The sequence below is a fragment of the Oxyura jamaicensis genome, chromosome 2 (genome assembly GCF_011077185.1).
Source record: "Oxyura jamaicensis isolate SHBP4307 breed ruddy duck chromosome 2, BPBGC_Ojam_1.0, whole genome shotgun sequence".
Taxonomy (NCBI): Eukaryota; Metazoa; Chordata; class Aves; order Anseriformes; family Anatidae; genus Oxyura; species Oxyura jamaicensis.
This window is the reverse complement of record NC_048894.1, coordinates 17,369,060-17,394,288: the sequence shown is the minus strand read 5'-3', so window position 1 is coordinate 17,394,288 and position 25,229 is coordinate 17,369,060. Positions and strand designations below refer to the sequence as shown.

At 41.7% G+C, this 25,229-nt stretch overlaps 1 protein-coding gene across 2 annotated transcripts in view; it reads left to right on the top strand.

The window, feature by feature from the left end:
* The window catches only part of APBB1IP (amyloid beta precursor protein binding family B member 1 interacting protein), a 65,472-nt gene extending 40,330 nt beyond the window's left edge, over positions 1 to 25,142 (top strand). For both annotated transcript variants that reach the window (XM_035319286.1, XM_035319285.1), the window contains exons 9-14: positions 122 to 265; positions 3,705 to 3,815; positions 16,009 to 16,107; positions 17,141 to 17,258; positions 21,121 to 21,218; positions 23,689 to 25,142. In XM_035319286.1, coding sequence (XP_035175177.1) covers positions 122 to 265; positions 3,705 to 3,815; positions 16,009 to 16,107; positions 17,141 to 17,258; positions 21,121 to 21,218; positions 23,689 to 24,225 — 1,107 coding nt within the window. In that variant the 3' untranslated portion in view covers positions 24,226 to 25,142. The remainder of the gene's footprint in view (positions 1 to 121; positions 266 to 3,704; positions 3,816 to 16,008; positions 16,108 to 17,140; positions 17,259 to 21,120; positions 21,219 to 23,688) is intronic.
* The last annotated feature ends 87 nt before the right edge of the window (positions 25,143 to 25,229 follow it).

The following is a 25,229-nucleotide window of genomic DNA, read 5'->3' as shown; positions in this document are numbered from 1 at the left end:
GTTAATGTGTTTACTATCACAGGAAACGTCTTTATTTTTCAAGGGAGCATTTTTCTGCTATTTATTAGTAGGGATGTGCTTAAATCCATTTATTCTGAATTACATTATTATTGTTGTACAGGAAAGCTTCTGTGGGGCATCTGTCATTGTGCCAGAGCTTGAAGGAGCCCTTTATTTAAAAGAAGATGGAAAAAAGTCCTGGAAGAGGCGTTATTTTCTTCTCCGAGCTTCTGGAATTTATTATGTACCCAAAGGAAAAACCAAGGTCAGGAAGCCAAATAATACTTTTAGGAATCAAACAATTCATGGAGGTGAAAGTGAAGAACTCCCAAGGCGACATATTAAGAGCACTGCCTGGCGTATCTGAGAGTGTGGCTTTTTTGTTGGTTTTTGTTTGTTTGTTTTGCTTTTTAACTTTGTCTGCACCACTTGTGCAAATATTAGAATGTAGTCACTGAATCCTGTCACGTTTCCCTCCTTTTGATTTCCATGGAGAGATAAAAGCATTAAAGAAATTTCACTCCTCCGGAAATCAGTAGGGGGAAGAAAAACAGCACAGCATCTTTCAGTTGGCGCTATGTTGCTAAAGTACTTCACTGTTATATGGGTTCCCCGTGGAAGTATATTGAAAAAAATCTAAAGTAAACTAATTTCTTATCACAAAAAATGCACAATCTGACTTTGTTGAATGCTAACTTCCTGTGCCAATAACCAGCATGCAGAAATGGCATATGTTTTTTTCCTACAGTGATCTTCAACGAGAGAAAGTGTTGTGCTTTTTAAAGTATTTTAAGACTACTCTTTAAGTAGAAAGAAGTGAGACAGAAACATCCACCTGATAGAATCAAATGTAGTGACATTTAGTATTGCATAATATTTAGAGTCTGAATTGCCAACACTGGAGAAGCAAAGTGGTCCTGGGTATGTTGCACAAGAGGACAGCTGGCTTCTCGTTTCCACAGCGATGAGGGAGAATGGTGGTTTCTGAAACTAGTGTTTTGGTTTTTGTTTTATATATATATATATATACTGAAAACCAATTCTGTTATCACCTGCAGCTCTGCTAATGCTTCATAATTGACAATTTTGATGCTGGTGATGGAGCTTTACTGTTATGATTTGTGCTGTGAAACTTAACTGTTTTGCCATTCCCTAAATTTGCAAAGGAAGAAAAAAAAAATAGCTTCTAAAGGAAGTGTCGCTGTTCCAGTGACCTGTGTTTATAACCAAATCTCGGGGAAACACAGACCTAGATTACCTTGCTACTTTTACAGCAATTTATTGTGAATTTACCAGACCCTGAGATAATGGTTTTCAGTTCTCCAGTCATCTCGTACAATCTTGCTAAGTGGAAGGCACTTAATGTAGAAAGGATATAAGAATAATGAAATTAAAAGTCCATTTGGGACATTTCCTTGCCTCCCAAGGGGAGCCAGTAGCACAGTGCCTAAGCAGGGCAAGCATATACTTACAGTTACTCAACCTTTTTTTCATCCTCCAGTTTTGCCTGTTTTGGTGACTTTCCTTTATAGTGCAGATGAGGAAAGTGCTTTCCTTTTCCAGATGATGAACTCCAAACAGAGCTTAGGACTGAGCTATACCTTCACCTTGGAACAGTTCTTGTATTTTAACACTTCATTGCTTGTTAGTTGTTACAGCCTTTCTACCAGCCTGGCTATAACTGAGCCACTGTTAAAAACTGTGTACTCAGCTAGTCACTCACAGTGATTTAGGACCTTTACTGAAATTATTTAGGAAATAGACACATCTCTTTAAAAGGTACCACAATCAACTGTTTGCTCCTGCTTCTGTAACAGCTTCAGCAAAAGGTTCCATATGTCCATGACTCAGCCATTGCAGAGGGTATCAAGTCTTTTAGCCCAAATCGATGTTTAATGGTGATTTAAGTTAGTCACTGGACTTGCTGTTGGAACAGCTGAGGCTCAGGTACACGTCTCTTTTGTGGAGGCAGTAGTCTCTGTTAGGTGAGCAGCATGCATTGAGCGTGCTAAACATCTTAAAGCGCTACAGCAGGATTTCATAGAGATTTTCAATCAAAACCCTTCAATTATGAGAGTTCATCCCATGTCGAGGTGGCCTGGAGGGTGTGCAACTTGCTGCAGTCATTCAGTGTGGGTACAAGCTATTGGTGGGCAACACTATCTGCTGCTCCTGCAGTTGGTTTGAAATTCATCATGTAATCATGTTTTCGCGTGTTATGAAAAAAAAAAAAAAAAGTCTGGCATATCTTTTGCACTTCATGTTGGCTGTAAAATACATGGCAAACCTATAAAAATACAGGGACATTTCCAGATGACTTTATATATGTGCCTTTAGTGTTTTCTGTTGTTGTGGAACAAACCAGACACCAGTCAACACTATTATCATCATTTCTTTCTTCAGTGTTACCCTACTCATACCATTCAAAAATGTGCTGTTAATGGGCCACAGGGCCACAAAACAGCAGAATTGGAATTGTAGATATAATTTTAAAATGTTTCTGTTAATTATGTTGTTTCATCTAGTCATATTAACATTGGAGAAATATTAGCAGTAAGTGCCTTTGTCCCTTTTGTGACAAGTTGTTCCTTTCTTAGAAGAAAGTAACAACTGCATTCATATTGGTTTTAATTGCAATGACCTGGAAAGGGAAAGAACAACTCCTTATCATGCTGCATATATTTGAGCATGTTTGGGGACTTGCAGCGTCAGAAGATCCTAGGTTCATACACTCAATGTCAAAATCCATGACATGAACTTCAGGGGAGACAGGAGAGAGAGAGAAGCCATGTCTATGTACCATATGGAGTGTTTCCCCAAAAAATCTTAGTTGCAAACTCGGTTTATAAATGCAGTAGAGTAAATAAATCCAACTCAAGGGCATATTGTAGTGAAAGTAACAGTAAGAGTGAAAACAATCTAGAAGAACCATCATATGTGGAAATATAAACCCATTCTTAGAGGAAATTAGGGGTTGTTTTCATTTTTTTGTTGTTGTTTTGTTTTCACAATTTCCTGATATGTCGGTAACCAACAGTGACCATATGACATAGCCATTTCTGCATTTCCACTCAAAGGATTGCAAAAGGTATGCTTTGTATGCGGAATTCTTCACAAAAAAAAGTCTGCCAGTAACAGAAACCTTGTTACTTAAGCAACATATTGTGAATAAGTAAATATTATGATAAACAGAAGAGGAATGTTGCCAGGAAATTTAAGAAGATTCCAAGCAAAGCAGATGAAATGTGTGTTCATTTTCTGATGGGAGTTTACATTTGTTACATGTATCAAAGAGAGTCAAGATCCCAAGGCAATTTAGAACCCCAGACCATCACTCTCTAATCAGGATTGTAAGTGTGTGGTTGCAAGATCTGTATCTATTTTATGAAAGTTATTTCTTACTATGGTCTTCTGCTTTTTTTTTTTTTTAGCCATAAGTCAAAATCTCTACACAAAGCAATAAAGTATAACAAAACGAGAACAACAGCAAAATATTGCACTGTTACATATTATTCCCAATCTGTAGTGACACTCTTGCAAATGTTGAAGTATGCGCACTCTTCTTTCTGTAGTCAACTTTGTAACAGTTTAAAAAAAAAAAGTAAAAAACATCAGCATCTATACGCTTGACAATGCTCCTGCAACAAGTCTCAAATCAAAATTTAATTTGTTCTAACAATACTGTGCTTGGTTTTTGTTCGTAGACATCCCGGGATTTGGCATGCTTCATTCAGTTTGAGAATATGAATGTTTATTACGGTTCTCAACACAAAGTGAAATATAAGGCACCTACAGATCACTGCTTTGTCCTAAAGGTAATGTACAAAACAAGTTCTGCAAATATGATACACAGATTACTGTATATGCAAATGTATTTAAGTTTCAAGATTCATGGACCCTTACGAGATAGAACACCTCCTGCAAAATCATGTTTTTTTTCTTCTTTATTTCATTCTTGATTAGCAACGTACATTGAGAATCTTCTGAACTTACAGGACGGGTAGTCCTATGATGCATATCTACACTGCATCTATGAAGTTTTCTTCAGAACAAGGCTGAATATGCTTCCAGTGACTCCTTAGGTGACTGGACACACCTGGACAATTGGTACACAAGGCAGCACTTCCAGGTCTTTTTTTATGTGCAATGTAGTCATAACTGTTGAACAGTATGTTAATGCAAAATCTTGCCTGTATTGAGGCAAGACATCTTGTGTGGCATATTTTTTTGCACAACTAGTTGTGGCTTGAGTGCAAAAGACACTGTTCACACAGTCATGAAATTCTTGCTACGGAAATATGTGTTGCACTGCTGCCAGTCCAGGTAATGGCATTGCAACTAGGCTGGGAATTCCAGGTTCCTCTCAGGAAAGGAAAAGAGTCCCAGGCTGTTCACATAGTTCAGGTACCAGAAATGAAGCTTTGCAGCTGCAGTATTTAGGCTTTATTTCCTATCTTTAATACAGGTTTTAGAATACAGTGAGATTACTATGTGCAAGACAGAAAATAATCTTTTTGATTTTAGTCTATTTAAAGGCCTGTGTTGCAAACAAGATATGAGAAAACATGGTATTTTGCCATCTCAGTAAAAGGTACTGGAAACATTCACATCAGAGGTCATTTATAATACCACATCTCTAGCTGTAGCTGAACACTTACAGCACTCTTTTGTTCAGTTTCAAAATGTCTGCTGGCCTAATTTACACATGGCCAAGCAGGAGTGGTTTATAGACTCTGACTTATTTTCCATACCAGATGTAACTAATTAGCAGTGCTAAGAAGTTTTAATAGTAAAGTTCTCCATAAAATGCTCTGGAAAAAAAAAAAAAAGAAACTTCATCCTTTTTTTTTAAAATAGAGATGATCCTTCTGAAATCAACAGGTGAGCATTATTTCTGAAAAATACAACTCTCGATGGGGGAAAAAAAGGGGAAAGAGAAGGTGATTTAAAAAAGAAAGGGAAATAGATTTTCTAAACCATTGTGACCATATGTGTGTGTATATTTGTCTACCTACCTCAGATCTTGTTACAAGATCCAGTCCAACCAAATGACTAGTCAAAGCAGTATCTGACTAATTTAATAACAATTATTGACGTTCTATTCAGATGAGAATAAAAGTATGATTTTTTAGGTGTACGTAGCAATGTATTTAACTGTTCTCAGTGAGCAGGAAAACTTCCTGGATTTATTCCCATCTTTTGTGAAAAGAGGTATAAATAAGAACTTACACACAAAAAAAGTCGAAAAGTCACCATTAGACTAAAATAATTGCTTTACTAGATGTGTGATGTTAGCGCTGTACCCTCAATGAGATGTGAAGAACAAGATCAAGAGCTCACTAGGGAAAGTTTTATATATAATAGGCTTATAAATGTATGAAACAGCAAAAATGTTTTCTCTGATGCTTTTTCAATGTGTTTGTGGTATGCTAGGATAAACATCATGTTGATGAGATCATTATATCCAAGCAACCCTGCTTTGTGGTGAATACATTATGTTACACTGATTGTTCTTCATTTTAATTCCCACAAGTCAGCATTTGGTAGATTCCTGACTGGCTCTGTTTCAGACTTGGCTTCTACTATCAGTTGGCGTTTGTGGTGGCTGGAGTTGCAAAGGAAGAATAAGAAAGCTTTGGTATCTTCAAATCTTCTGTTATTTATGGAAGCCTCTCACTTGGAGTTGCTTTCTGAAGGTGATGCAGTGGAGAGTTTGGTATTTCTTATAATGTCCATGCAGTAGTTCAAGTTCAGTATATACAATTTTGAAGGCACACAGCTGAGATGAGTGCTTCATACCCTTCTTCTCTTACCTTCAGTCGGAGTTGAGGTTGTAATACATCCTGAGATCTGTAGGCTAAGGGAAAGAACAAAGTTAAATGTTGGTCTCTCTGATTGGATGTTTGGTGGCACACAAGTGTGTGGAGAAAGATGTAAAGCCATTTATTACACTTAGTCACGTTTTGTTCCTGCCTGTTTTCATGTGGAAGTCTCCCAGAAGAGAATATTTCTCCTGCTGGGAGACACTTGTTCGGAAATGTCAAAGGAAAACAAACCATCGTCCTTGAGATATTTCTCATCCTGTTGTATTTTGAGAATAAAGTCCTCAAGATGGAATGACAGGACTTTTGCAGACAGGTGCAGTGAGCAAAAGGCAATAGATTTAACAGGTAAACATTTGTCTTCATTATCCTGGTAACCTGGTACTTCTGGAGGAATGTGGATGCTCAGCTCAGTCCAACCCAGATGGAAATTCCTCCACAGCTGAGGTTGATCTGCTGTGTCCTCACAGCTCTTCTGTGACCCTATGTGTGTCTCAGGGCAATGGCCTTTGCAGAGGTTCTCTTCCAGTAACTTGTTTGTGTTGGCTGCAGGGGAAGATTATCATTTTTTAACATTTTTTTAAAGGATTGTTGCTTTCTGAGCATCCTGAGGAGCTCCTTAGGAACGGAGGAACTGCTCCCTCAAAGCAGTGAGCAGTCATCAGCCAAGTTACTTGCTCTGCTGTGTTTCAAACATTACAAAAGAAATTGCCCAGCTTAGAGGCAAAAGACCAGCTTGTACTGTCAGGAGAAATACAGGAACTTACCAACTTCAGCAGTATCTTGCATCTGTGCTAGTCCTGCTGAATTTTAAAGCAGACATAATTTCCCTGATTCAAGCACTGAGCTGAAAAGCTATCCTATTTACTTCTGACCCTACTGGTTAAACCAATTGGCATCCTTACTTCAAGAAAGGGGGAAATGCCTTTTGTTCATTCAAGGGGCAGCAAATGGCCAATGAGGTGGTCTGACTTGGAGTTGAACGTGACTTCATGCTTGAAGGAAACATCCCTTCTTTTCCTTCAGTCCCCGTTTGAATGTTGAGCCCTCTAAACACGTAACTAGGCTAAAACCAGTAACATCTGTACTGCCTACAAGGGTCCTGTCTCATTTTGTCAGGGAGAAAAGATGCAACATTCCTTTCTGCTAACTCCTAACCTGGTCATTTGCACATTTATGGAGGGAAGAGCCTTCAAGAGATATTTTGAGAATGAGCAGAGTGTTTCTGTAATTTCTGCATCTGTGTGCAAGGGATCATCAAGAGTTTGCAGGAAAGAGGAACCCTAGAACTATTGTTAACTGTAACCAACACTGGTGACTTGGTTTTAAGTAGAATGATGAGATCTCTCAGGTTGTCTTGACACTGCCCTGAACTATATGGGCTTTTGCCTCAGTGTCACTGTGACATTTATTTGAATGCTGCTTCACCCTGATCTTTCTAAATCGGATGTGGGCTTTTTCTCCAGTTTCTTCTCTTAGACTAACAGTCAGGTGAGGGGCTTGCAGAAACAGTGAGCCTTTGGTCTTAGTGCCTGCCCCAGCTAATACACAGAACATGCATCCAATCACAAAGCCTATGAGCAGGCAGCTCCCTCTGTCTTGTTTTGTTGGGTTTTTATTGTTTGCTTGCTTGGTTTTTAATCTAGCCGTTTAATTTCAACTTCCTTGGTCATACCTGGGTTAATTAGCTGATGCTGGCTTGGGTACTGATGGTAGTGTAACAGCAAGATCCTGCACATCATGGATAAGCTGCTTTGATATTTAAACAGAAGCCAGTGTAGGTTTTGCAGCCTGTGATGTTGGCAGCTGCACTTAGACAACGTATTTTGACCTAGGTCTTGTATGTGTTCTGGGCTGCGGGTCCATGCTATAGGAAGGTATATTTATGTCTGTGTATATGTATATAGGTACACACTATAGCTGGAGTAGTGTGATGAGTTGTGAATGTTCCTTGCCTACCATTTTGTCCGGTCACACCAGCACCCTGCTGTATATACTGTAGCTCAGATCTAAAATGGGGAGGTATTTCCTTGTTAATTAATAATAATGAGATAATGAGGAAAAGAGCAGCGTGCCAACTCAGAAGCACATCGACGTGTCTGCCAGCAAAAGACAGGACACTTTGCTGAGCTTATTCAGGAGTTTCTTTTCACGATGATTCAGGAGACAACTGCAGCAACTGAACAAAGCAGCTGCTTCCTCATATCAGCTCCTTTCAGGCAGGGGAAAGCCCAGCTGGGACCAACAGGAAAGAGCACAGCTGGCCTGGTGGTGTCAGAGAGCAGGGTCACCCTTAGCTGACCCTGTGCAGCAAACCAGAACAGATGTGGCTGGGTCTGAAGGACAAGAGTACAGCCTGGCACAGAGGCCCCAGTGGACTTGGTTTTCGGGAATCCTTAGGCTTTGGGGCAACACTAAAGCTTGAAAAACTGTGTTATTTCCCAGTAACTACTTGGGCTGTGGTGAGTTATAACCTTCTTAAATTGAATTGTTCTGTACCCGTGCTGAACAAGCCTTCTTCTCTCAAAGGAGGAACTTAAAATACTCAAAACAAAAGAAAAGCCCCTCAACATACTGAAAATAGAGCCCCTGAAGAAAATAAGCACTTTGGGAGCATCTACTCCTCCAAACATGCAGCTTCTTCCTATTTTCTTCTCTGCCTAAATGTAACACAAAAATTTAAAGATCCCACCTTTCACTTTGAGACGAGATAAAATGTTTTTTTCTTAGTAGACACACCTCTGTATGCAGAAGAGGAAAGGAAAAGGCAGCCACCTGAGAAGGAAGACCCTCCCTCAAACCTGCATCTGCCAAGCTCAGAGCTGGCAGAGGAGGCAGGAGAGGGGAGCAGCATGGCTCCCCCCGCCACCCTGCGGAGACTGCTGGCCTCTCCTGGGTGCAAAGCAGAGAGGAAAGAAATCTCTCTGCTTCACAGAAAAAGTAATTTCTCATGGTGCACACAGCAAGTGTGCAAGTCGGAGCCATTTGGTTCCTCGCAGTATCCTTTGCATTTAAAAATGGCAATTTTTATACCTAGACTCCCTATAGGTCTTCTCTTTCACCGTCTACTACATTATGTGGGGAATGCCGTGGAAATGGATGAGACCTTTTGTGATTTGTTTCATATTCTGAAGCTGAAAGCTTCAGGGGAAAAAAACAAATCCAGCATGAAGGAACAGCTCTTGCTAGCGACAGCTTTGGCTGCACCAAGCAGAAATTCTGAACATAACGTTTATTTTGTGCATTGTGTGCGTGTGTACACTAGTCCAGGAGCTGCTTTTGTCATACCATGTTGAAAAATCTTTCAATGCAGACAAATAGCAAGGTAATCTATATGCAAATTTGCTGGTTTAGTCAGTCTGATGTGCCTGTGACAAAGAGTGAATTTAATTATAGTTTATTGGTGCTGGTTTTGCTTGAGTAATCTGGAGGTAATGGTGCATAATGCTGAATTAATCTAGGATGAAAAAAAATTGGTTTCCTGGGGATAAACTGAGACAAAGGCAAATCATCTTCTATTTCCACAGCTGGGTACGTTTTCCTGTACAGTCTAAACAGCTAAGTTTTCCTGGTGTCATTTGGAAACTACCAAATTTAAAAAAAATCATAATAATAATAATAATGATCCAAAGGACTTTGGAAGTAAATTTTCAGGAAGAATAGCTTCTGTTTGCAACAGTGGCATCATTCCAGCAGGTAATTTGATGTTTAGTCACTCCAGTGCTGATTCCCTCCTCCCTTACACCCAGCGTGCTCCGTTGCAGACTGAGTCACGTGTACCATGCATTCAGCACAATGACAATTAAGAACGTAGAAGGTGAACATTAGCAGTGTTGGAGATGGAAGATGTGGAACAAATGGTCAGCACAGGAAACAAGGATACACAGCAGAAAATCGTCCAGTTCTTCATGTGAAAATTTTGAACTGTTATGTTAGCGTGAATGCTTCAGATATTTCAGAGTAAAATGAATTATTAGAGAAAAAAGCAGTATTTTTTATTACAGATAACTCTCAGATACATGGAATTCTAGTACACGCACACAGTTTTGTAAGATAAATGTATAAACAATGGCAAGAATAAGACCAGTGAAAGAACCATGAGAAAAGGGATATAACAGGTTTTGAAATTTTTATTTGCTGCATAAAGCAGTACTCTTTGGTTACAATGGCTACATGACGTTTTTAATGAACTAAAAATGTTGTCTCAGTCATTAGAGAAGTGGAAGTCAGAAGAATAATTTCCTTATAGCAGAGCAGTTACTCTTTTATCAGTACAGGTCACACAGGAAAAAGATCAGCTAAACCTGGTGATCTTAATGCAAGGAGTGCGTAACACCGGAAATAGACCACATTTAATGGCAGACAGCAAATTTGAAGCACTTAGCAGTGATTTTTCAAAGGGTTCTGAGTATTAATTCTACTTGTAGTCACGGGAATCAGAAAAGTCTGAGATTTGCTGAAAATCTACCTCAAGATAGCACAAGTTCATTGTCAGAAGATAAGGTATCAAAAAACATCGACCGTTTGGAGGAAATCTAGACAAAGCCAAGGCTTTAGATCCAAAGCTAGACACTGTTTTTATGCTTCTGGCTGTTGTTTCTGCCTCAAAGACCGAGCAATGATCCATATATTTTGGCACAAGAAATCCAATGAGATGCCTGAATAACTTCAGTTTGCTTTTCATCCTCGGTGTTGGAAGAAGGTGAAGAAAAAGAACGTTTTATTGGGATAATCTCTGATTTCATGCAGACGCGACGTGACCGCTTTTAGTCATTTTTTTGGCACAAACCATAGAAACCACATCTTTCATTTCCCATTTCTTCAGGTTTTCAATATGTTCTGTTTTTTTTTTTTTTTTCTTTTCTTTTTTTTTCCCCCTTAGGCAAAGAGTTTACTTTATATCTGAAAATGTATCTGTGCCCAAATATTTTTTTTTTAAAACCTCTTCAGAAAATAAGCTTGTTATATTCAAGTGCTTCTGCTTTCTTTATCTCCAGGCAGTTGATATCTTTAAAAGAAACAGCGGGGCAGAGGAGAGCACCAGGATCTGTTCCAAAGCTTTTCCCTGTTTTCCCGAGGGGAACCTGGCACATCCTTTTGCAGCCTGACATCTGAGGTGCTCAGGCCTTAATAAGTGACTGGAGAGGTGTCCAACACTTGCTAAAATCAGGCCAGACTTCCACCTGTGTCTGCTTCCCCAGCCATAAAGTACTGATGATGCTACTAATTTATCAGTATTAAGATCTTTGACATCAACAGAGAAAAAAGTTCAGTAGTCAAACTTACAGCATTTCAATGCACCATGTTATTTTCCAAGCACTGTACTATGTACGTTTCTGTGAAAACATTTTGGAGTCCCTTTCTACTTGCTAATTACAACTTTTCATTCAAACTATGTCTTCTGGGGTGGTCGCTATTTAAGCAGTTCTCTTTTGTAATTCACTTTGGTGCTGCATGTGATAAACCTTTCCAGAGGAGATGTTTTCCCTTTGCTGTCAGATGATTTTAGTGACCTTTTCAGGACACAGCATGCCCCATGTAACAAAGCAGTTTATCTTTCTTTACATGTGAAATATGTAAGCTGTGCTGTCCTGAGGTTAGTGTTCATTTGTCTGGAGGTACAGTGTTTCTCACATGACGCTGCCATGACTGATGTTATGGCCTCTGCTAGTTTCCCACAGAGGTTATTACAGGGCTATGAATCTAGTTTAGGAAGAACAGGGATGTGCAGTGGCCAGAGCTCCTCACCTCTGTGTCCTGTACTAAACAACTGTCCAGAGATGCAGGAGCTGTGAAAGGAGGTAATTGGTTTGCATGGATCTTCATACCAGGCTTTCATTTGCAGAATGTCCTTATTCTTTGAATTGATTATATTGAGTCAGCATTTTCACACCATCTGATAAATATTGGATGCAACCTGAAGTTTTCAATGGAGATTTGAGTTTGTAAAGGTCCGTGTCAACAGCAGAGACTTCTACCATTTCGTGCTGCCAAAGAAATTTCACTACCCAGTACTTCCCATGTGAGCAAGCTGCTGGGGTGGGGATGTGTGTGGCAGTTCTTGGCTGAAACATCATGCATCCGTGCCCAAAGCTGCATGCTAAAAACACACTACCAAGTGTGTTTTATGGGTCATCAGTGAAGTTACACGTAAAAAGAGAGCCACTGCCAAGAAACCTCTTCTGAGACAGTGAGACAATACAGTTCTCAGCTGATGTTTGTTGCAAAGCTGAGATACTGGCTGCCTGCAAGGCTTTGAAGTGTTTAACTTTCTTTATGAGACTTGGGTGTTCAGCAGCTTGCTGGTTTGGACACTAATTGTCAGAATAGACTTGTGGTCACATTTAATTGTGGTCGCTGATCGGAGTAATTTAATCAAGAAGCTGATTGGGGTAATTTGGAATAGGCCCCAGTGGTGAATGTCAGTCGTTAAGATGGATTGCCCAGTGGAGATGCGTTAGTAAAGGGATAGGCTAGGAAGTAAATAACTCCCATGTGGTCCAGCATAGGACACTCTAGCCTTGTTTACTTAGTCCCTCGACTCCTGAGAATAGTGATAACCCCACAGTCTCAAAATACTCAGACAGGATAAGCAGTGAGGTGAGGAAGATTGCTGATGGTGCTGTTTTATTCCAAGCATCAAGGCAAGGGCAGATCAAAGAATTCCAGAAGGACCTTGTGAGACTGAAGTTCTGGACATGAAGACTGTAAATAACACAGTCTAGGTCTGCACACGGTGATGTGCATAGGGACAAAAGCAACCAGAACTTCACCTATGACATTACTAACTTGTGGTGACCTGTACCATTCAAGAGCAAGATGCTGCTATCATGGTATGTAACTTGAAGAAGGCATCATTTTGGTGCTCAGTAGTGGTTAGATACATAAATGAAGTGTTAGGAATGAATAGGAAAGACATCGATGGTAAAAGAGAGAACAGTGCCATACCACAGCACAAGTGTATGGTTTCCCCTCACCTGTGAAGCTCCAAACCTCTCAGTTCAAAGAGGATATAATAAACATGGAGAAGGGAGGAGCAAGGAGAATGAGCAAAGGTGAGGAACAACTGAATTGAATGACTGCATAGGCTAGAAGTCTGCAGGCTGGAAACGAGATGACCTGTGAGGAATATGATGCACGCCTCTAAGTTCAAAAGTGTCATGGAGAAGTGTGGATAGACGTCAGCCACTGAGTGTCTCTTCCAAAATGTGAACGATAAATGAAACTAGTAGCAGTCAGGTTCAAGGCAAAAGGAGATGGGTCTTCATGGAGTGTATAGCAGAACTGGGAAAATCATTGCTAAAAGATGTTACGGATGCTAAAATTCCATCTGGGCTCAAGAAGAAGCTGAAGAAGTACCTGGAGGAGAAATCCATTGAGGAATCTAAATATGGAGAAGCCACCTCCTGATGAGAAAATCCCCTGATCTGAAAATAGTTGCAGAGAGGGAGAGTCTGGAGAAGAAAGTATCATGTATGCTTGTCTTGTTCATGCTCTTCCCTCATCCATTTATGGCCACTGTCAAAGTCAGGATACTGGGCTCGGGGACCTTTGATCTGGCACTAGGGATGTTCTTGTGAAACTGGGATTTTGGCAGGGTGCCCTAGGGGAGAGGATTGTTAAAATATAGATGTCTATTTTTTTTTTCTTTTAATAAAAATCTGCTGGTACATATGCTGTTTGAAAATGAGGGGAGGTACATAGACCCATGGGACTTAGCTGTCATGAAACAGAAGAAAAAAAATGCTTTTTTATTTCTGAAAGCTTTTGGTGCCCTCTGCTGGGCTCCATGGGACCTTACACAATGGAGCAAAATTGCTAAATACTTGTTAAAAAGTGCTGGAAGAATTGAATTTACCCAGGGTTGCAGTGTCGTTTTCATCTCCTGTTTCCCTGGGCTCTGTTGATGGTAAAGTAACCCATTGATGATTTTCGCTGTAACTGATCACATAACAGAGAAATGATGGAAGGCAGTAAAGAGTGTCTGTTGTCATGCCCTGGCCATGTAATGCAGTAGTGGAGCCTGCTCTGAGCAGCAGTCAGGCTGCTGGAGCTGGGGGGGAGCTGGGGAGGCCCTGTATGTTGAATTGTGTTGAAGGGGAGATGTGTGGGTGTGCCAGGTGGGTGAGGCGCAGGTCCCTGGCGTGGGCACAGTGCTGGGGCACCTGGGGACAGTTTGCTGGCATCTCCGGGCTTGCAGTGTCAGAGGTCCCTAGCTCTCACCTTGGGAATGCCCAAAAGCTAGGAAATAGAATAAGGTAGCTGTGGGCCCACCCAGAGGGCTGACATGGACATCGTATATTTATAATCTGGGGGAGACGGACAGCTGTGTGTTGGCAGACAGTGCATGGCATGGCGATGTACCTGCGACCAGGGCGAGCAGCTGAGTTCAGACACGCAGGGAGCTGTAATGCAGGTACCGCAGCACTGCCTTGGGACACGTCTGTTACTGTAAGTCCCCTCGAGAGCAATATCACTTTGTTTTGTGACTTTGTCTTCACCCATCTCCCTGGTGTGTTCACTCTTGCTCCATAGTGCGATGATGCAGGGTGTTGGCAGCAGTGCTGGCTGCGCAATCCCATCGGCGCATCCTTCCCTTGCTACTACTCCCTGGGCACCGTGGGCATGTGCCTAGTGCCCCCTGTCCTCACACGGTATGTGAGGCCATGCTGTGTACTGCTGGGGAAAAAAAATGAAAAGTGCATCAAGATAAAATGTGTTACATTTAACCGAGATCGGTTCCTTTTTTTGGGCACAAGCCTGGTGTCTGCAGCACCAAGGCAGGAGCAGGGACACATGGCTGAGGAGTGAGACCTCTGTATCCAGCTCTGCTTGTGAACCCCTGCCTGGCTCACCCAGCCATGGCCAGGGTTTGGCATCAGCGGCGGGGCCGCCCCAGCCACCAGCAGACGTCTGCGAGGAGCCATCCGGCTGCTGTGTCAGCACCATCTCAGCAGGTCGCCAGCCTGGGCCAGTGGCTGCTGGCAGTTCTCTGTGCTGTGCGGGGTCCTGCAGAGTCCCCCGAGGCCTGCTCTGCTCCAGGGGCATCATGAAACACGTATTGACCCAGAGTCCTTGCTGCTAGGTGGGCTTTGGATTTTCTACTGCCCAGGCCAAAAAGGGGGGTTTGGCTGTAGTGAGCCTGCAGGGCCTGTTTGGCTGCACTTTTGTGTATTTGCGAGATTTTACTGACTGTGCACCTGTAATTTATGACAATATAAATAGAAATTAACACTTTAATGAGGGAAAATGAAGCCTTTTCCTTTGGTTTCATTCTTTTCCTTACATATCAAGAGGTGGCAGTATAATGTTCCATCCATGCTACTAAAGACCCTGCTGTAGCAGAGGAAGCAAATTCCTTCAGTGTCCTTTAGATGATGTTCAGTCTCAGGCAGGCAGGCAAGAAGCGTGGCATTTTGATGGTCTTTGAGTCGCAGTGACTCGTCACTGCCTATCATTACTACGTTGAACAGTAAGGGGAAGAGTTGTTTTTGAATTGTTTCAAAATGAAGAAAAAAAGGCTTAAAAATTACCAAGGTTTCTGGTACAAGCAAATGAGAAAGGTTACTTCTGATGGTGTTGCATTTTGAATAATCCTCTACCTAGAGTACATGGCAGTTTTACAAAATTGTTGGCAAACAACAGCAAGAGTAAAGCAGAATCAAAACATGTAGGAAGAAAGCTCTGACTAGGCCCAAAGAAAGGCAGTGAATTAGAAGGAAAAATCTGTTTCAGCTGAGAGGTTACGCTTCTCCATATTTAACATGCTCTTTGAAACTAATTAAGTTCAGCTTTCAGTCTGGATGCCTTACATATGACAAACCACAATGAAAAACATACTTCCTTCCAGCGTTTATACATCGAGTGTTAGACCTTGAACCATGACACTTTTAGACTTCATTGAACTCCAGATTACTATTAGATTTCTGGAGCCCTCGAATTCCTATTACAATGCATTAAAATGATTTCAATCAAATGCTGCCAGTGGTAACACCTGTAGTTCATAATCTTTTTCATATTTTCCTATATTCTGTTTTTGGTGCCTTTTTTTTTCCAAGTCACCTTAGTGTTAACAGGATGCCTATAGGCAGTGTTCTCACCGAGGTCACCTGTGTGGTGCTTTTGCACTCTTGTATTGTGATCTGATGTCTACGTTTGTCTCATATCATGAATTAATATCTTACAGCATCCCCAGATTCAAAAGGAGTCCCAATATATCAAATACTTATGCTGTGATGATCAAGCAACCCTGCATCAGTGGGTAACGGGAATAAGAATCGCCAAGGTAAGATTAAAAGTAAATTTATTTAAGTATGTTTTCCGTAAAATCCTGTCTACCTTAGGTTACTGACTGTCATCACCTCAACTGGAGGTACTGTGACAAGAACAGACACGTATATTCATGCTAATCTTACCGTAGGAAGACAGAGCAGAAGGGCAGCATGACCAGCATGGCTTTGCTGGATGTTCCTGTACCCCAGCAATCAGTGTGTTTTTCTCATTAACACATAAGGGTGAATTCTGTAGCTATAAAACTCCTACTCATAAAACTCACTCCGCAGTTCTCTGGTGTAATAATAATATGCTGTGGCTAAAGTTGTGCAAGCTCTGTTCAGTCCAGGTGTGTCATTTTTCAGACAGTTCTACCCAAATTGCCTGCCCCACCCTCTTCAAAAAGATCTGGATTCACAGCCTGTTTTGTTTTGCACAAAACATTGAGGAAGGTGGATTTGCACATAGCCCAGTGTACTGGCTGGCTATACCTGAATGCACAGACCTGCTGCTGTTAGGTATATGTTATTTCTGCCATTTTTGCTGCAGGGTGACATCTAACAAAGGTGTGGGGTGGAGATAGACTTCTTTATTTTGTCTTACACTGCTAGAGCTGTTTGCTGTAGAACCCAGGATTCAGCACCTCAAGTCTCCAGTAATAAAAAAAAAATGAAAAATTCATATCATAAACATGAAAATGTAACACTTGGAAAGCACTAGAAAAAGATAATCTATTGAACATGGTTGGCTTTAAAGACAAGTTTCAAGATGTTTACAGATACTGAAATGAACAAAAAATGGGAGAATGATATCAGTAGGACAGCATTTGGTCACGGGGATGGGGATTAATGTTTTATTGTGCTATTATGGAGAGCTTTCCACCTGGTCCCGTACAGAAACAGGGAAAGCACTTGTAGAAAGCTACTTTTTAGCCAAACTAGACTGATAGTAGCGGAGTCAGAAAAGTTGGCTAAGAGCAAAATGAATGGTTGGCCTATTTCAAGATTAATACCATGTTTCTTTGTATTGTTTTAATTGTTTTGCAGTATGGCAAGATGTTATATGATAATTACAAATGCGCAGTGAAGAAAGCTGGCTTGTCCTCTCGGTGGACAAATCAAGGGACTGTGGAACCAGCTGCCCCCACGGGATCCTTATCAACAGGTACTAAAGCTGTCAGAACGGTTGAAATCACAATTATTGCCCTCTTCTGTCATCATCAGCATTGCACATAGTCTTTGTTCAGAAAAATGTCCCACACATTCAGCAAGATAATGCCTTGTTCTAAACAGGCCAGAGTAGCTCTGACCTGTAACCAGCTATCTGCTAAGCCGTTGCTTTAAAGTTAAGATTGAAGAATACAAACAGCCCACAAAAGGTCAGTTTAAATCTGCACAATTTAAGAAGATATTTTTCTCTTGGCATCTGAATACAAATCCATTAACCTCCTGCTGTGTTATACAGTCTGATGGTCCATGTCTTGAACTTTTCTATTTGTCTATCTCTAAACTGGCAGCATCAGAGCTATTCTTCCAGCAGGTAGAAGGGATGAGTGAGCTATTCAGAGAACAGTCATTTCAGAAAGGGAGTGTTACAGGGTAAGCCCTTCTCTTTCCTAGCCTTTCACTCATTTGTAGGGTAACAGTGTGGGTGTCAGGAAAAGGAGACAGGAAGAAAGAATTGGGCTATTTTCTAATTGTACTTTTCCAACAGCTTCATCAGATTGCTGTTATTATTGTATAGATGTGACAGTGATACTAGCTGTAGCTTGCAGTAATTTCTTAGTTTGCATACTTGCTTTATTTATTAAGAAGGACATGCTGGCCAAGTACATGTGGCTATAAGGGCAGTAAAAGTCAAAATCAGAGTTGGCAATTACCCTTACTATTAGTTTTCTGACTTCTGATGTATACTACTACGACTCAAAATCTTTCAAACACCTTCCCAGGGCTTTAGTTTGCCTTTTCTCGGTACTTATAAGAAGAGGCTGGTCTTTCTACTAAGCTTTGGAGTGAAATCATGGTAATAGATGCTTGTTTGGGTTGGGGAGAAGCAGTAACAAGCTGCTAGTCATGTGCAGGGGTACTTTAATGAGGGTGGATGGGACAGGGTCATGGAGCGTTTTGTGTCCTGGTGTGGATGGCAATAGAGAGGTGGCTGGCCAGCGGGGCTTCGTGCTGGTGCTGCAGGCTGTTCTGGGTATGGGCAGCTTTGAGGACTAGTAAAGTACAGGTACATGTGTGTAATTTGAGATCCTGACTAGAATCCAGGGAAATTGTTTGTGGTCATAAAATATACTGTTAATCATAACTAATGGATCCCATTAAATGGTTAAGTGGCCTGGAAAGATTTTAGTCATGTATGTTGTCTCTTGAAGTGTCTCTGAAGGATCATTAGTGTTCTAACTGAGGCAAGTCATTGTGATTCTTGCTGCCTTGCAGTTGTCGTTACTGCCCTTTATGAAACCTGGAGCCCAACTATGTTATTACCTTAACTGACTGACTGTGAGCAGTTGTTGGCTCGTGATTTAGAAATTGAACTAATCAGCCATTTGCGTATGTCACTTTCAGTATGAGCTAAATTCTGCTGTTGAAAATGACAGTCCTGTATGAGCTTAGAAGGGGGCTGTACTCTATTAACTTCAGTGGCAGTCAGAAGAAATGCTCAGGAAGGCAGGTGGAACTTCTGTTCTCATTGTTCATATAGTCTCTACTCCTCGGTCACTGCTGTGGCCAATGTTTGTGTGCTCGCATATACCTCAAACTGTACAGTCTGTGGTTCTGACGTGTCCCAAGTGCAAGGTGCATCTCAGGCACATGAAGTTGTCTGCATCTCTGCCTCACTACGCGTGTCTTTGGACACTCAATCGGCAGCGTGTGCTGTGCGCCAGCACAATATCACGATGTTCAGAAGGATGCTGCCTTTTGCCGATGTTCTGTATCTCTCCTAGGCTCTTGGTTTTCTGTATTTTGCATTGTATTTGGACGACTTTTTTTTAAAAAAAAAAAAAAAAAAAGTTATTTCAACATAAAATTTTGGAGAAACTGGCTTGCAAAGAATACTGTGACATTTAAATTAAAAGTAAGTCTTGACATAAGAATGCCTAAACTTACATATTAGTTGACTGGGGGTCCTTTTAAGTGGCTGACTGTGTACCATATGTAGAGGCATGTGACAGGAGCTGATATAGTAACTGTTGCTTTCAAGTCTTTCATAGCTTATGAAATCCATTAACAGAAGAAGAAAGATGTTACCATTTAGCTGCATCTTAACTTTCTGATATATTGCATTTGCCAAGTAGAACACTGTGCACTGCAGTATCTAGAGTGGATCTCTCTCTGCCCTCTTTCACTACACTATAAAATTTCAGTGTCACTGAGGGCAACAACGTCCTTGAGCAGTGTGGAACCCAAACTCCTGCTCTGCTATGGACAGCAGATGTACTGCAGATAGATGGTAACTTGTTCTGCTTGAGAGCCTGGCCACAGAACCCAGGGATGTTCATCACTCTCTGCTGAGCACTTACAGCCACAAGATTAGTTTATCTCGTTATTAAACTTCCATGTGAGTCCTTCAACAAACACAGGCTGTAGTTTGAATGATCTAAGTGGCTTTTAGGATTAAATATGCTGGATTGCTTGTAGGCACAGACATAAAACACAGGGACTTCAGACCATCTTTGGTCATCCCTCGAAGCCTAAATAACCCTACTAAATTCAATACACTGCAGAGTTTGTCTTACTTCTTCATCAGTTGTGTGATTTGCAGGCATGGCAATGAAAAGATTTTATTTTGTATCATCGTCATGGAACCTCCTGGTTAATCAGAAAAGTTTGTGTTAAGATTAAAACCATCTTTGTGCTTAGATTTATATTGCAGACAGCTAAGGGTTCATTTGTATCCAAAAAGCACAAGTGGAACTTTACAGCATCTCAGAACTGTAAATTATAATGGAGTTAATAAGGTTTACAAATGTCTGTGTCTGGGCACCAAACACTATCTACTACTTCAACATGTACAGCTTCCAAAAATCCTAGACTAAACTGGAGAGTCTATTTAATCCTCATCAGACTATACAGGGGCTGGGGATTTATTTCCTAATTAAAACCACAATTTCTTCCTTTGCTCTTACATTCACTTATGCCATTTGACAGTACTGGGCTCTTTGTGTATATCCCTTACAAACACACTAATGGTGAGCAAAGGTTTTGCAGAGCTTTAGCTTGGCCAGCTAGCAGAACTTTGCTAACTTGAGAATTCAGTGAGCTTCCATGATTCCAGATGAGGGAAAAGGTTGAGAGCTATTAACTAACTTACTAAAAAAAAATGGATCAGCCCATTCGTAGTTCTTCAGACCTTCAGCTCTCGTGACTCTCACTGACACGAAAATACTACACTTTTAGTCTCTAAGCTAAATTAAAGGGGAAAATGTGCAATAAAAACTGGGTGTAGTTAATATTACGGTACACCACAAATTTTAAAATGCTGTGAAGAAAGACAGGTATTTAAACAATCAAAGGCCAGAGAGTGATCTTAACTATGCCAGTTTGATTTCTGCATAGCTCCTCTTCCAAAGCCAGCTCCCCTTCTGTATTCCTGTCAGGTTTCACTGTCCCTTTGTGTAATCACTATTTCCAGCAGTCAGAAGAAAAAGATCCTCATCTGTCACCACCTTTATGCACACACTGATAATTTCTGTCACGTCTTCATGATTCTACTACTTGCTTTTCCTGTAGGAAAATCAGCTACAATCATGGGGATAATGTGGACAGGCATTAGTTTTAATACAAGGTATTGTGTTTATTTTCCTCAGGCAATGACCTGAATATCAAAAGTCACAAAACAAGCCCAAAGTAGGAAGCAGACATCCTCATGGATTTTAATGACTTACTTATAAAACCTGTAATGAGCGGTAGAAATTGTGAAGGCTTTTTAATTGCCTCTTTCTTAGTTTGGTATTCCCTGATCTGGTTCATACTGCAAAAATGTAACCCTCTTTCCCCTCGCTCCTTGGTATTTTTCACAGGTGCTGTTCAGGCAAATGGACAGATTCCCCACATTGTTCCTCCATCCCGTGCAGAAGTTGCAGAGACTCAGAAGCGAGTGGATATGTCAGAGGCACAGGTCAGAAGATACCCCAGTGCACTAGTTAAATGTCACCTATGCATCACTTCTCCAAGTTTGGTTCTCTTTACCCACTGTCTTCCCCCCTCAAAGTGCCTGTGTGCTGTTGTGACAAGGATTTGGCTTCTGGACAAGGTGGCTGACTCCTTGCTGCTCCTTCTCATGCTTTACCCTCTGCAAACTGTGCCTGTTACACAGAAGCCGAGGAGCCACCAATAGGAAGTGAAGGCACAGCCACCCACCACTTCCATTCTGCAGAACAAGCAGCTGTGAGTTCACGTAGCAGAAACAGGAACACACCTTCTGGGGTGGTGCCAAAGAGTCTGCGCTGCCAGATTCTTGGTGCCATTTTCTGTATCTAACAGAAAACAGGTCTGGCCCTAGGAACACTATGGCTACATAGCGGTTTCAGTAGCAAACACTGAGCACAGCTGAAGATGTGTCTGTTAGAAAAGGAAGGAAGTGTGAAGAAGTAAGGGCAAACATTGTGTTTTTGTTGAACACTAAATGCAGTCCTTTGTTAAACTCCAAATTTTGCATACCTGCTCCATCTCTGGCCGTAAAAATACCATTCATACCACATGCAAAAGCATATACATGTCCTACAGAAAAAAATACATTTGTTTGCAACTCATCAGTCGTGTCCCTCCATCTTCCATTAAAAGCACATGACAAGTGAAGCTGAATTCCTAGGATTTTTCTTTAACCTTCACTGTGTGTCATACAGTTCCTGTTTCTATCTTTGAGTTTCTCCTTTAAGATCTATTTCTCTGCTCTGAACCTCACTTCTTCTGTAATAGATCATGTTCTCAGAACTCAGCCAGTGGTTCCTTCCCCCTGAATGTCTCAGTTGCTTGCTTCTTTTTGGGCAAGGGGAGCAAGAGAAGGCAAGCAGGTTATACTTGGTTAGTGCCAAAACTAGTGTTGCTGACTGCAAGGTTGCAGAGCACTGTTCTCTAACAGAAGCAAGCATGTTGCCTTCCCCATCTCAGAGTTTCTACATGCCTAGGACCATGGGTCAGTCTGAAGTCTTTCAGGGTACACTGGGCTACCACTAGAGCTCTAAGCTTGCTGGATTTAAACTGATAATTTAGCATAACTAGAAATGTATGTGGTAGGAAGCTGATGTTCTCAGGAGAACAGACTTCTACACAGGTTTACAAGGACAGAGAGCATGTTTGTACAGTAACTGTCAACAGCTACCAAATGCCATCAAAAAAAAAAAAAAAGAAGAGAAAATTATGCTCAGATATTGCCAGATAGGCTTTATTTATCTTCAGTGTCAACAAGCAAGCACAATATAAAAGAAAACCCACCTGAAATTTTGCCAGAATAAACATAACTGCTCTGAAGTGCTATCCTACATTTTTTCCTAACTTGTACGATGGATCCTTTGATTAATTTTTTGCTTTAAAAAGTTATCAGAACATTTGAATGTCTACTGGCCTTGCAAGCATGGCTAGAACTCGGTGGCCTCAAGGGCTTATTAGTCATGCCATTGTTTCAGAAGTGAAGAAGGAGTGTGTGTGTGCTTTGCCCAGCAGGCAGAAAACACCCTTCCCCAGCCTTGTCAATGGGTCAGTGGTCCTTGCCTGTCCACCTCTGGAATGCCCTTCCTCTGCTGAGCACTGCCCAGAACATCACAGGCAGCTTTCCCAACTGCTTCACGGTGCCCTCCCTCCTGCGCAGAGGGGGCAGCGCAGCATTCTCTGATGTGCATGCACAGGCAGTGATGGGCACAGTGACTCCAGACACAGAAGCTTTAAAGTCCCAAATATCTCCACCTTCTTCCCTGCTCACTGGTGTTGTGTGCCATGAGTTTGGCAGAGACAGGTGACTTTAAGAAGCGATTGGACTGTGCACTTAGCCACATCGTCTAAACTTTTGCGTAGAGCTGTGCGGTGCCAGGAGTTGGACTTCATGATCCTTAGGGGTCCCTTCCAGCTCAGGTTATTCTATGATTCTAGGATTCTATGACTTCATTATTTTAGCCTTACCCAGAGACCCAACAGTCACAGCTAGAATGGGAGATTACGATGGCAACAAGAGCCAGAACTATACCTGCTTTTTATGTCCTCAAACCTTGCTCAGTACTTTTTGAATGTAAAAACACACCACAATTATTTTTTTAAGATCTTCATGTTCTTAGGAAATGAACAGTAGGATAGAACATCAAGAAGATATCTTTTATAAACTGCAATTCTTTGAAAGCTTAAAAGCACTCATTTTCTGAGGACAGCATTCAAAAAGCACTGTGATACTCTCAACAGGGAGATTTACGCTGTCAAAGTTCTGTGGGCAACTCCAGAAAGAAAACGAAATACTGCTTGCACGCTTCAGGCACGATGTACTCTGCCTCATTTCACTGTCTGTGTGCTGCGCTCTGCCGTCTTTTCACCGTCGTTAGGCAGTGCATTGGTTTATGTGTGCACTGACTGTCTTGTGCTTTTATTCCTTCTGCTTATTAAAGGCTAAGTCAAATAACGTCATCACACCTGGCATGCCACAGCCGGTGTTGAGGCCACAGAAATACGTGAACAAGAGGAACTCACTGCAGCCTCCTCCTCCTCCTGAGAGGCGGTCGTCTGCTATCACCGCTTCGCCGATTCTACCCTCCAAAGTCAAACGAGACAGCGGCATCTTCCTAGCAGACCCCGAAAGCTTTCCAGCACCGCCACCTACCCTGATGGTTGATTTGCCACCGCCGCCACCACCCCCGTCTGATTTCTGTGAACCCCCTCCTGATTTTGTGCCTCCTCCACCACCTTCTTCCAGCAGCGGTGATGAAGACCTGCCCTTACCTCCCCCACCTCCACCTGTCTCCAATAAGCCACCGCCTCTGACGAAGAAACCCGTGCCACTTCCCTCAAAAAGGCAGGAAAACACCGTACAGGATGGAGAGCCAAGATCAGCTGGGCCACCCCCAATTGGGGGTGGAGGCAGGCAAGCAGATTTCATGTCTGACCTCATGAAAGCTCTCGAGAAGAAAAGGGGCAGCAGCTCCTGAACGCTGGGGTCTGGTGGACTTTAAGCCATAGCTGCTGTTGTGTCACAGAAGGTTGTGCTGGGCCGGGCCTCACCAGGAGGAATTCTCAGAGTTCCTGCTGGGGGGCCCAAGCAGTGAGGCGGGGTGCCCTCTGTCCCCTACCTTGTCCCTACAGTCTGCTCCTTCCTCACCCCGCACTCCCTTGAACTACCACTGCAGCAGCAGGCCGAGGTAAGAATTTGGCTGCAGAGTCTTGCTTCACTCCATCCAGACAGCCAAGGATGGGGAGCAGGACTCTCAGGGCTGGCCAGTGGGTCAAATACAACTGTGCTGCCTCTTCAATAGAATTATAGCTGGAGGAAACAATACAGCAGCAGTGTTGTGTCAATTTTGAGAAGTGGAAAGATGCCTTTTAACAGAATTCCCCAAAGGGCTCTTTATCAGAAAACCCCACACTATTTTATTTTAAATCAAAAGATGCCCTTTTTTTCATTTTTTTCCAAAAAAAAATAGTCTTGGCTTAAGAAGAAAACCCTCAGCTAGACTATTCTGAAATGTGGTGTAAGACCTGGGCTAGTTCCAGAGGATATCACCCCAAGTGTTAACACACCACTGTTTGCACGTGCAACTCCAGTCAGCACTCAACATTGCTGTCTTTAAATCTCATTTATTTGATTAATTTTTGACAAAGAAAAATTCTTATCTGAAAATATTGTATCCTTCCCTTGGTAAGCAGGGTCTTTTTCTGTTGGTTAGCATTTGTCTTCAAATTGTACCTAGAAATAGCCTGTCTTCATAAAGACTTTGTAATTATCTCATACCTGATATATGTCTCCTACTTTTTATTCGTTTGTTCTCCATTTTAATTCTCCATTGTTCATTTAGGCAGCATGCATTATTAGTCCTCAAATAAAAATAGCTTCTATTTTGTAACTGCACCAAGTGTCACAGTTGATGAACAGGCATTTACTGGGAGTTGGTACCACTTAAACAGTTTTTGCCTTTGCCAATACCTCCTGGATTCC